Source organism: Conger conger, chromosome 4, assembly GCF_963514075.1.
Source record: "Conger conger chromosome 4, fConCon1.1, whole genome shotgun sequence".
Lineage (NCBI taxonomy): Eukaryota > Metazoa > Chordata > Actinopteri > Anguilliformes > Congridae > Conger > Conger conger.
Window position 1 is genome coordinate 7088168 of NC_083763.1, and position 12945 is coordinate 7101112.

The window sequence follows — 12945 nt, forward strand, 5'->3', positions numbered from 1 at the left end:
ATCAATTATTTTAGCAGATTATAGAGACCATCTTCTCACCATTACTAGCACTTAAGCCTTACGTATGCATGAGGATCTATCAGTTATTCTTATTTATATATGCATAGATATTTGCGTGCGTGTGTTTATGTAAGCAGTCGTACCGTGGGGGGGAGGGAGGCGGGGGGGGGGGTCATTGCCGATTTTGGAGACATTTTTATATAAACTTGAGTTTAGAGGCACTTCACCGGCCTGTGGTGTCGGTAACCAAAGTTGTGTGTGCATGTGACCATTTATCTGTGTGTTCAGATCTCACCCCAAAGTCTCCTTGGCACTCGGATTGTTTAAACACTTGATATTTTTATGATTTTAATTACTTTTATCCAGCGTGGCCATTTTGAAGTGCTCAATTTGTGGTGTCACGCCCTAACTTTTTCACAAACTCTTATGTTTGCTTCCTTTACAAATCTCATGGGTAAACACAATTGAGCACATATTTCTCAAAATAAAAAGATAACTGAGTAATCATCTCTCACAGTACTGTCTACACTATGATTTTTTTATGACATTCATTTTGACATTAATGCATCATAAAAGGGCTTTTTCCTTTCTTAGATTGTGGAATGTTGAAATGTGTAACTTATGAAATGTCTAAGTCTGTATGGGCAAAAAAAAAAAAAAAAGGTAACATGTTCAATGTGGTTGTGTTATTTGTCTGAAAAAAGAAAAGAAAAAAGCTTTCATCTTTGGGAGTCATGGTTATGTCACCATTACCGAATAAGAGCTTCTGTATAGCTATTTATTGACCAGCAAATGGATAAGTACTTAAATAAATGTTGAATCGAATGCTGAATACATATACAGGTTGTAACTTACTGTAAACTGGTCATGTCTGGCTAACTTTATATGTGTGCCTTGTATTTGTAGTCCTATCCTTATTAGTGAACAACGTTTCAGGTGCACAGGGGGGATCTATTTCCTTTTTTTGGTCCCTGTGTATGAAATTAATTTGTAGGAAATTTCATGAAAACTCAATAGAGGGCATTGGCCTTCCTGTCAACACGGGCCTTCGGTGTTTTGTTGATATAGGGACAGTTTCTGACTTGCATTGCACTCGGGACAAACGGACGTCAATCGTGTTGACAGATGGGCAGACATAAGATGAATCTTTTAAAAACCCTGGTGGTAGTTAAGTTATCAGTGTTTAATTTATTTATTTATGGTTACTAAACATATTCATAATAAGCCTCTATGGTTGGAACAAAAGCCGGCATAAATGCTGGTGCCCCCTACGAATGAAGTTATGGTCACATTCATTAAAACCAGTTACCTAAATCTGTTAAACCAGCTTTATGCAAAGCGTTGTTAATGAGAGAGGTCAGAGGAGAAGTGCCAGACTGGTCAAAGCTGACAGGATGGTGACAGTAATGCAAATAAACACACGTTACAACAGTGGAATGCAGAAGAGCATCTCTGAACCTCTTAGTGGATAGGCTACAGCAGCATAAGACCAATAAGTCCATGAAATACCTAATAAAGTGATCAGTGAGTGTATGTATTGTGTACATGCTGAGCATTGTTTTGCAAAGGAATTGTAGTGGATACAAAATGCACTTCCTTTATTATTGCAAATCACAATTTAATGTTCAAATATGGATTTAATGTACTAATGCAGTGCATAAACAGGTGCCCTGTTTAATCTGGCAGATGTGAACGTCAGGTGAAAAATACTGTGAACATCTCATAACAGTAAAATAAAGTGCAAATCGTAACCAGTCAAGGGCAAGTGTGCTGAAAACCCTAGAGGGAAGTACAGTTCTAGAGTGATGAAAACTTGAACCCTTGCAGATGAATCGGTATGTTAAGGTTGTTCTTTCTTGTGCATTTCACAACACACCTCAACTCCCCTCGTGACCCACCGGTGGGGTCCTGACCCTGGTTGGTACTGTTGCTTTGTAAGGAGGATGTTCTGGATTTGATTCCCAAATGGCCTGATCCTCGCTGAGAGGGGTTTTTCCCAGGTACTCCAGTTTTCTCCCACACCGAAAGACATGCACCCCTGCCGTTGCCCTTAACCAAGGCACTGAACTGGAGAGTTGGTCCCCAGGTGCTGCACTGTGGCTGCTCACTGCACCTGAGTAACTAGGATGGGTCAAACGCAGAGGAAAAATGATCCCATGCTTCAATAACGTATATCTTATCTTAACCACTTGTGTAAGTATTTGGTTGCTTGTCAGAAGCACCTGGGGAGAGTGGATGGGCCAAGTCACCTCATATTGCCACTATACTTACCTGCGGTAGTTGCCCACGTAGGTCTGTATTTCTTTTTCTGTCTGTCCTTGAACCGGGGTGACCTGTAGCGTAGTGGTTAAGGTACAGCCGCAATAACATCCGTACAGCCATTGGGCCCTCCTTAACCCTGCATTGCTCCAGGGGAGGATTGTCTCCTGCTTAGTCTAATCAACTGTACATCGCTCTGGATAAGAGCGTCTGCGGCCTAAACTAGCTTTCCCTGTACATTCCCCTACATTCTGTAGTCTGCAGTTTGGAAACAAATTATTTGATTCAGCGGACTACATGTAAATCCGAGGAATATCTTCTCCATTTCTTTGCACCAGTGCCAATAAAAGCATAGCACAATTGATAAGGAATTACAACTTTTCAATTACAAGTAGTGAAAAGAAACAAACAATACAATGGGTCAATAGGGAGGCTGACAATATTTAATGTTTTGCCCTTTGTTATTTAACGAATTATGAATTATGATGACGCTATCCTGTCAGTGTATTCTTGTCTGTATCCATAACTGTGCATCGGGAATACAACAGTGTAGGCTTTTTGTTTGTGTGTGTTTTTTGTGTGCACGATGGCAGAAGTCGCAATTAAAATCGCATTTGCCTTCTGCGAATCACTTTTATGTTGCCCTTTTGCGGGTGAGTGAACACACCCACTAGCCTACCCACCTACCTATTTCAGTTTTATATAAAAGCACCTTGAACCACTGATCATTTTAGATAGAGATTTTGTTTGGTTTTCATTTTTATTCTGTAGGCTATAAGTAGTTAAATGGAAGTAGGCTATAATGTATGGGCTCTGAAGGGATGCGCCTTACATGATGAGTTTCTAGTGATCTGAAGGGGCGCGTATGGAGGCACCACTCAAGTTTCACGGAGAACTGAATACTTAAATAACAGTAAGTTCGTTTTCGACGTTGTCGTGCACGCATAACGTAGCCTGATTGTTTTAAAAATATTTATCTGTTCCGTTGCAAGGTTATGTTCTATGAGCCCACGAACAGCTCAGCCGCAGATTTTCTTGGTAACGAGTCCTGCGAGCCGCCGGAGCTCTGCGACGATTCAGCCGAGTTCGAGCCCCCCTTTCTGGTGGACGCATGGCTGGTGCCGCTTCTCTTCGCTATTTTAATGGTGATCGGACTGGCAGGAAATTCGCTGGTAATCTACGTGATTTCTAAACACAAGAAAATGCAAACTGCAACTAACTTCTATATTGGTAAGAAAAAAAGAAGTCCAATTTCACAAAGTTTATTTGTGTTGTTTTGTTTTGACTAAAATGCAAAAAAAAAAAAAAAAAATCATGTCATGCATTGTTGTTTTCTGCATTTCTCTCTATAGCTATTAAGTCAACCCTTTACCTTGTGTGTAACACCAGCAGTGCTAATCATTGAAGTGTAAATCGCCCCGGAGCGTCTGCTAACGTAATGTGATGGGATACGCAGATCTGTATTGCCCATAATCTGATTTTAAGGAATGTCTTATCTTCACAGCTAACCTGGCGACCACTGACATCGTTTTTCTTGTGTGCTGCGTTCCGTTTACTGCCGTGCTCTACCCGCTCCCCAGTTGGGTCTTTGGTGACTTCATGTGCAAGTTCGTCAGCTATATGCAGCAGGTCAGGAGTCCTTATCGCAAATCTTAAATTGGTTTACGCTACAGTTCTGTGATTATAGCTATATTAGCTGTTGTTTAGATGTACTATGACTGGATGACAGATAGATGGAGGTAGAGGAATTCGATTATGCTTGGACAGACTTCACAATCGCACTAGCACAACAATGTTAGGTGTTTTACAATTAATCTGCTTTCAATGGAATTTTATGTTTTTTATGTTGGTATTGAAAACACGAGTATATTAATTCAGCATTGGAATCAGAAAAGGATTTTAATTGATATTATTGTAGGTGTCAGCACAGGCAACCTGTGTAACTCTAACAGCAATGAGTGTGGACCGTTGGTACGTGACTGTATTCCCACTACGTTCCCTGAGCTGTCGAACCCCACAACTTGCCACTGTGGTCAGCCTGGGAATCTGGATAGGTAGGTTAATAACTTACAGCTTAAATAAATCATTAAAAGGTTAAAGCGACTGACTCTGTATCATTATTGCATGCCGTTTTTCACTCGGTCGGTTTCTTGTTTAAATCGTTCCACATTTTAATATTCCACCAGTATGCTTTTGGTTTATATCCTTTTCATCAGTTGTGCCAGAAATACAATACATAGCATATTCTTGCATTTAAGGAAGGTGTTTTGTTTCAAATGTCAACTTAGTTTATGTACTGTTGCTCCCACTGTAATATGTCAGGAGTGTTTTACATAATTGCTTTTCTTTGATGCACACAGCAAAAACATTATCAAGTGTCAACTTCTCAAATCACCAAAGTACTTGTAAACAAGTAGACCTACTTGTACTTGTTTTTAACCTTAACCACTATCTGATCAACTAAACAATACATAGATCAATATCTTTTCAATTCTAAGTAGAAACAAACAATTTGAAAAGTAATATTTGAACCTCTATCTTCTCAATGTAATCCCAATGGAATGACAACCCTTACCAGCATCTGCCCTGTGTTACTGAACCCTGTGTGTTTGCTTCCCTCTCTCTATTCCAGGCTCTTTCCTGGTCTCTCTGCCAGTGCCAGTGTACAGCAGGACCATGGTGGGTGAGTGGTACGGTCCCCAGGTCTACTGCACTGAGAATTTCCCCACTCTTTTCCACAAGAAGGCTTTCATTCTCTACAACTTCCTGGCTGTGTACATGCTCCCGCTGGTAACCATCTGCGTCTGCTATACGGTGATGCTGAGTCACGTGGGTCTCACCTTTGTGGAGTCGCTTGAAAACAACAACCAGGTACTCATCAGTCACACGAGAGCATGTTTGAAGTGGCCTCCAAACCCTGGTCCTGGAGAGCTACTGGGTCTGCTGGTTTTTTGTTTTAACCTTAAAATCAGAACCCCCTGTTGAGACCCAGGTAACCAGGTGAGGTGAGTTAACTGTGTGATTACTCCTCTAATTGATTAATGAAGTGCTGAGTAACAAGATAAACCAGCAGACCCTGTAGCTCATTGGATTAAAGGATCTACACGTATTTGTAATAGATGCAGGGCACCGTATTCCTATTTCCATATATTTGATGGTTGTTTCATTAAATTGAAAAACAAACAAAGCAGAACTTGTAAGTTAGTAAATTAATAAGAGAAATTTTATTTATTTCACCGTTTTCAAAATATGTAGTTAACAAATTGCTTCACATAAATGGGAAACATGCACAAGCGTACACATATAACAGATAGCAAGCATGAAAGTGCTTCACATAATGAAGTTTACAAACGTGGAGGTTTAAGAAGTGCTTCACAAAATGAAAAATAGACACATACATAGTACATAAACGCATAACAAATAGCTAACAAGTATACAAAGTGCTTTGCATAATGAAAAACATGAACATACATATACAGACAAAAAAATAATAGATAATAATAATAGTAATAATACGTAATGCAAAGATTCAACGTTGTCACACACCTTTGCCGTTCTCTTGGCTCGTTGCGTCTCAGCTGCAGGCGTTGGCGGAGCGCTCCGTGGCCCTGAGGACCAAGGTTTCCCGCATGGTGGCGGTGATCGTGCTGCTCTTCACCGTGTGCTGGGGCCCCATCCAGTTCTACATCCTCATCCAGGCCTTCAGCCCGCACTTCCGCCACAGCTACTGCACCTACAAGCTGAAGATCTGGGCCCACTGCATGTCCTACATCAACTCCTGCGTCAACCCCGTCGTCTACGCCTTCATGGGCGTCAATTTCCGCAAGGCCTTCAAACGAGCCTTCCCGTGCATTTTCAAACAGCGCGTGGCAGTCGCCCAGCCACCGCAGCGCATCGCCAATACTGAAATGCACTTTTTCTCTTAGACCCCCAACCCCTACCTATGTGCTTTAACATTTTCCTAAGAAGATCTCGCTCATGGCCTCAGAAAGGTTGGAAGAGGTCCTGTCCTCTTTACATATATCGGATAATGTTTAGCTTCTATTGCGAACTTGTGTATGTCTGTACAGTGCGTTGGAATAAATACAGTACGTATTGGGCTTGCTGTATGACGTGCTGGAATGTGCTTAAATGCATTTGTCCACTAGATGGCAGCGTAGGCTACAACAGCAACGAATCGCTTTCCAATAACACTAACTAGCTGAGCTAAACAAGATGCAGGGATATAGGGATATAGAAGTTGCACATATCATGTGCCTGGAATATATTACGATCTGTGATACTATAGTTATAACGCAACTGTATTGGCTTGTCTCCTGTGTATGTCCTACTATGCATTTAGGAAGTGGCAACAAGCAAGCATTGCGTATTGATCATAGAATGCAAAATGTTTTCATCACAAGGTGATACAATATAAATAGCTACAGGGGATGGAGTCAGCTTCCTTCAACTGCCAGTTTTATGTGTTGCCTAGGCTTAGTCGTACGAAGAAACAAACAAACGATGATTATATGCCACCCACTACCACCAAACCCTTTATACCTTGGGAGTTGTCATGTGAGCAGGTGTTCCGTGGACAAGATGATAGGCCACAGTTCGAAACGTAGAAAAAGAAAGCAGTGTTTATAATGTGAATTACTGTAGTGGGTAACTTAATAACATTTCAAGCAGGTGTCTGTTACACTAACTTTCAGGGTTGGTATTAAATCTGATTGCGTGTGATTAAAATACGAAAGTATATAAATAAGTAATAGCCTACGTCTGAAACGGAAGACAAGGGCGCTATCCATTGTTGAACGCGAAGGTTTAATAATTCATGAAAGTGATTTTTTATAAGTCAGCAATGTACACTACGAGGAGGGGGTAAAAAAAACCAATAGCTGTATCTTGGCTAATATAATAATGGTTTTATTGCGTAAAATGTGGTAAACCTGCGAAAAATAACACGCGACATTTGATCAGCAATAATACACGCGCGTGCGCACATAACCTCCCCGTTCATTCATCGGTTATACTTTCCGTGCATTGCGCACAACACCCCCACCACCCACCCACTGATGGGATCGCGAACTAAGGGAACGTCGCCAAAAACCTGACATGTGGTAAGTACTCGCTATGAACAAAACGAAACCCTGGGGAAATCTATCGAGTGACATTGGCTACCTGTACAATTGTGAAGCGCGGCTGAGCTCATCATAAAATGACACAGAAGCTAGTAAACGAAGAAAACGTGCGCGTTCTTTTACAGTGTTGTGGAAATCACGTCGCATTAAATATGAACGCTTCGGTAAGACCTTTATATGTCTATACACGTACCATATGTTTCAATTGCCTACATGCGTACAGTTGTTCCGCAAGTTTTCAAGATGGTGTTTTCTGACAATCCCTCTTTTATTGGGGGTAGGCTGGCCCCCTCTGAATCAGAGGTTAGGAATTTGCATCTGATTGCTGTTTGTCAACCAATGATTTGACTCTACGACCGTGAGCACGCCTTAGATTAGGCAAGGATACAATGTTACTGCTAAATCAAGCCATACTTTGAAATCGAATTAGATGTAGGCAATTGAATTGAAATGATACACAAGTAGGCTATAGCCGTTTATATCAGTACATGCAGTAGCCTATGCAGCAAATAAACATCAAAATCGACCTGAATTCTAGGGGAAATCAGGAATGTTTCTTCCGGTTCCTAAGAGTACAAAAACAAAACGGAAGCTGATTTGGTAAGTTTTTTTTGCTTTTGCTCGCTGAAACTCACTTCATTTCTAAAAACCGAGAGACCTTAGCCCGTTATGAACTGAAGTGTGTATAGCTGAATTTTTTGGGGGGTAAAGACCAGCTCTCTTTTTGTATTAGGGAGGGGGCCTCATTACTGCAACAATCTTTGCCATTAGCTTTATAGTGTTTTATGTTTCCACAAATATGTACTTGTGTTTTTCCAAAATATCTGATGGGCTGGTAATGCGTCAACGTGTTCTTGTGTTGGGTAATAGTTATTATCTTTACTATAGCCTACATTTGAGCGTTTTAACACCCCATTGCGATACAAAGCCTAGATTATTTGATCGTGTGTTTTGAGTTAATTTAATAACAATTTGCTTCCTTTACCATTTTTTTAATTTACACGTGTTTACGGGACACTTAGACATTTCCATCACTTTGCCTTTTTGCTATGGGGAAGTAGCTTTGATGCAATTATATAACACTCGTTTGGAGACACTTTTTTTTTTCAATGTGGCACTGTATTGTAGCCTTGGATATTCCATCTGAAATGGGTTATGGAAAAAATATTTTTACTCTCAAATCTTAATTTTGTTTCGAAAGAAAAACGTATCACTGGTAGATGAAATCGTTAATCATTGCGCCTATAGTGTGACAAGAAAACTGGATACAGGAGTTAATCTGGTAAATAGTTTTCGGTTTGTTCAGTTAAACGACTAATCAGACGACCCATAGTTCCTGGTTCCTTTGATTTTTTTCGTGAGCAGTTTGATGATATCACTTGCCTATTTAGATACATTCTTTGTGCCTTCCTTACAGTTAGGGTTTTCATGATTAATTATAGCCTGGGCTACTCAAGAAACAGTCAGTCAGTTTGAAATTTGATCAACATCTTTCTGGTGTTCTTATTATAGTGTAAGCTACTTCTTTCTAGACACTGCATTGCCCTTTATCTTGTGTCCCATGTTTTCAAAATAGGCCTAATATCACTGTCAGTATTGGTTTACATTTTAGATTGGCTGTCTGTTCTTATTTGTTCTTAGAATTAGTCTTACTCGTTGATGGCCATATTTTCTTCTCCACCTTCAACACATTGGAAATGGTTGAAGCCTGAATGTATACGTTGATGTTGAGAGAACGTCTAGAATTTCATGTCAGTTTCTACAATTATATATTTGCACAGGATCTCTGTTTTCAACAGCAGCAAAAAGGCACTGTCGTCCAGCTTGGCTGTGTAACGCTAAGCTTTTCAATGTGGGGGAGGGTCAAGTTAAAAAAAAAAAAAAACAAGAAAAAAAAAAACCGAAATCTTCAGCAAACAAACTGCAGCTGCATCACTGACGGATGGCACGTGCAGTCTGTTAGCTGCCTACTGAATCAGTGAGCCTTCGTGCATTGCCTGTATGGCTTCTCCGCTGGCTGTCAACGGCCTGTGGACCAACAGCTGCCTTTTAATGCAAACTTCACGAATGTGCCGTTTTTGACATTTCAAAAACCCCCTCAATCATTGAGGTATCGGGGATGTTTCAATAGCTTGTCCCGCCTGTGCCAGTTCGGCTCTGTCTCAAGCCTTGTAAAAGAGAGGAGACTATTGTAAGATTGAACTGACAAACAGTTGCCAAGCTTATCTGTGATCATCTGAGTAGATGAACACGGTGCATGCCGAAACCGATTCATGCAGGTTTATGAGCTCAGAATGTATGCAGTAGCAATTGTTATGATCGACAGACGCGTACAACACGTAATGTTCTCTCAAATCTGTAAAGCTTTAACAGTATCGCAGTGCTGCAAGGTCATGACGGCATTTTGAGGATCTTATACGTCAGCTATGAGTCTCATAAACTGTCTAATGTTGTGAAATAAATGCTTCTGTGTTTTGTCTGTAATTTACTAAAGACGCCCCATTACATTACAAGGAATATCTCTATAATTTTCTCTCTCCGTATTTCTCGTTAATTGTGGAGTAATGCAATACAAAGGCGTTGTTTAGTAAGAGTTTGCCATTCTTTATTTGGTTTAGAGACTGTGCAAAACAGGAATGTGTCCCATTAAATTTTATGTTTCCCACCCAACTAAACTCTTAAGTCATGTGAGTAGTAATTTTCTGTATGCTAAGACGTGTGTGGAGAAAGAGCAGTTTACTGCAACTCGAATTAAGTTATATCATTGATATGACACATTATCTATTATTTTGTTAACTCCCTAACACTATTAAATATACTACCATATAACAGAACATGGCCATCCTGGGAACCCAAGAACAGTCAGCATTTATTAGTTACTGGAATACTATGATCTGTAAATGGCAACATCTAACAACGAGACCCTGCTGTGTCAGTGTTAATTGTGTGGAAATACAAATATAGTGCTTTTTTGTGCTGCCACCATTGAGCGACTAATAAAACTATCCCATAATAGTTTATTGTCGTTATAATGACCTTGAAAGGGAAAATATGCCACCCTTAGTATGACATGACTCTCTATTATTGCCACACCTATAGCTGTCTGTCTTGAGGACCTAGGACCTAGATGTGATTTAGTGACACATATCTTATTTGAGAAGATTTGCCTTAACCAGTTTGTCCTGTAATGGTATTTCTCTCTCAAATGTTTCAGTGACTAATGCACTATTGACATGTCTTTTATAATGTACATTATAATGCAAACATTGTTTTTGTAGTTAAATCTGTACTAACAAAATGTTCTGTACTTGAGTACTTTCAGAGTATTGAACTAGGTATATAGGTGTGATTTCTCTACAGAGGAAGGAATCCTGCTGTATGCTCTGGTAAAAATATCTTCAGTCTGAAACTTTTATGTTATAAGAGTTTCTACTAAAACTAGTAATTCTAGTTTCTTCAGAAAACACACCTATTTCTTTTACTGTGGATGTGTTGGTTACCACCAATGTTCTGTTGGTTTTCTGTTTCTGTTCAGAAAAAAAAAAAAACATTTTTACTGGCTGCTACTCTGTTTTGCAACATTTGCATTTACTTTTGATGAGAATTGATAAATGGATAAAAATGGTATGTATTTGTGTGGGCCCTTCCCCCTAACTCTGCACTAACTGAAAAGCCAGAGGTTTTCTCCAGCAAATCTCGCAGAGCTGGCCCTTCAAGTTCTCATGACGACAGTGATTTGGTATCAGAAGTTGACTCTAGGTTTCTAGATTCAGCATTGCTGCAAAAATCTATTCAATAAGCCTCAAGGTGAAAAAAAATATGCTCCTTCCCATGGGTCTCAAATCAATACACAAATATATTCAAGAAATCAATAAATAAATTCTATATATCAATATATGAAATATCTCCTTCCCTATGGTTCTGCTACAATGCTTAATCTAACTTCTTAGCTGGGATTGGGGACTGTTCTCCAAAATGCTATGTATTATGTGGGGGATTTTCTCTGATTGGACCTGGGTGGATTAGAAACGTATGGTTGGCGATCAGGTTCACTTCTTAAAGACCCGGTGTCTTTGCATAATGAACCCCCATCTAATGAATAACATGCCTTGTTAAGGCAGTCTGCTTGTTTCTCCCGCCGTTGTTGTGCTCTCAATATTATGGTCGGAATGCATTCGGGACTTGGGAGAAATCGGTTCTCTGATAAAGTTTCTTCGATAGCTGTTGTGTGACGCATGGCGACATTTAACAACCTGCAGAGTTTCACTCTCCTAGCGGACGAAACGTTACAGAAAAGGAATGTTCTCTTCAAGTTTGAGACATCAGACAAGTGATGCGGAGGCTAAAGAATGTAGTTGTAATTGCACATCTACCATGAAGAGGCAAATAATTTAAAAAAAGCTTACCTCCACGAATATGCAGTGAACAATGTTTTTTTTTTTTTCACCCTTACCCCTGAACTGCTCATCGGAGACTAATATCCTCAGATCAACAAGTCCAAAGCTCCCTTAAGTACTTCTGTAAAATGCTTCTCAAAACGCATTGGCACCCCCCAGAAAATGTTAAGGGTTCCTGCTGATAACGTAACATGGCTGTATTTAAAGAAAATGTACTGTAATGTGGGAGCCTTACTTATAATATTGTTATATAGTAAAGATTGGAAACTGAAAGGGGTGTTTCAGGAGGCGCGACGTTTCCGTTTTTGTCGCTGTTGCTTCATGGGCCAGTGAAGCTTGGAACCCCATTTGAAATATGAATTTGGAGCGGTATAAAGACCATGTAAGAATGTTAGGCAAAAGGATGTGAAACTTAATAACGAGAACTATTTATAATTTCTAAACACAGTTGTGCAAGTATGTGGCTCCTAGCAATGAGGAATTGCGTACCAGGTTCATGTACATGTTGAGAAGGGAGCATTAGGTCCTTTGGTCCGGAAATGGATTTGGAGGTGTACGAGCTTCTGTTCCCTTTTAGCTTTATGCGCTTAATTTCTCCAAATGCTTAATCGCGTAAATATTTTAACCTTCAAATTACTGGAGCATTCCACTAAACACCTGGAATGTGTCAGGTTGCCAGTGTAACACCTCCTATGAGAATAGACAAGGTATGACCTCCCTCTTTTAAGTCGCACAAAAACTGGAGTGGAGCTGCAGTTTTTGAACCGGGTTGGGTTGTTATGTTTAATAGCAGTGTAGTCTGAACTCTATATATTGCTGAACGACCAATACCTTCTCCTGGGTGTTCTATTGCACTGTAGACCCTGGGACATATTTTGCAATACATACTGATGAAAGTAGTTCGGCAATTGGCACTGTGGACTTTAAATGGGCAAAAAGCCAAATCTTGCATAACATGGAAATGAATAATGCATCACATCCTGTGTATGGCTAAGCATTCGTGTAGCTTGGCTCAGGAGTTAAGGATTTGATTGATGGCATGAGATAAATTATACTGTTGTATTTTATGAGCAATATTACTCATTATACTCTATACACGCAATGGCCCTTTAACAAATGTGCAGTATCAAGTAATACCCATTGATTTAACATGTGCAATTACAATA

At 39.9% G+C, this 12945-nt stretch overlaps 2 protein-coding genes across 4 annotated transcripts in view; both read left to right on the top strand.

Moving 5' to 3' along the window:
• Positions 1-168: 168 nt before the first annotated feature.
• On the top strand, positions 169-6338 carry LOC133126281 (G-protein coupled receptor 54-like). The gene is made up of 6 exons (XM_061238320.1): positions 169-3172; positions 3252-3489; positions 3764-3888; positions 4178-4313; positions 4892-5130; positions 5838-6338. Exons 2-6 carry the CDS (start codon positions 3255-3257, stop codon positions 6183-6185), a joined length of 1083 nt encoding a protein of 360 aa, XP_061094304.1. The 5' UTR covers positions 169-3172; positions 3252-3254; the 3' UTR covers positions 6186-6338.
• An 870-nt stretch (positions 6339-7208) lies between these two features.
• The window catches only part of arid3a (AT-rich interactive domain 3A), a 35832-nt gene continuing 30095 nt past the window's right edge, over positions 7209-12945 (top strand). For 2 of the 3 annotated variants that reach the window (XM_061239509.1, XM_061239510.1), the window contains exon 1: positions 7737-7982. The gene's annotated coding sequence lies outside the window, so the exon portion shown is untranslated. Of the gene's footprint in view, positions 7362-7736; positions 7983-12945 lie in introns of those variants that run through there. The other variant, XM_061239511.1, reaches the window with a different exon arrangement.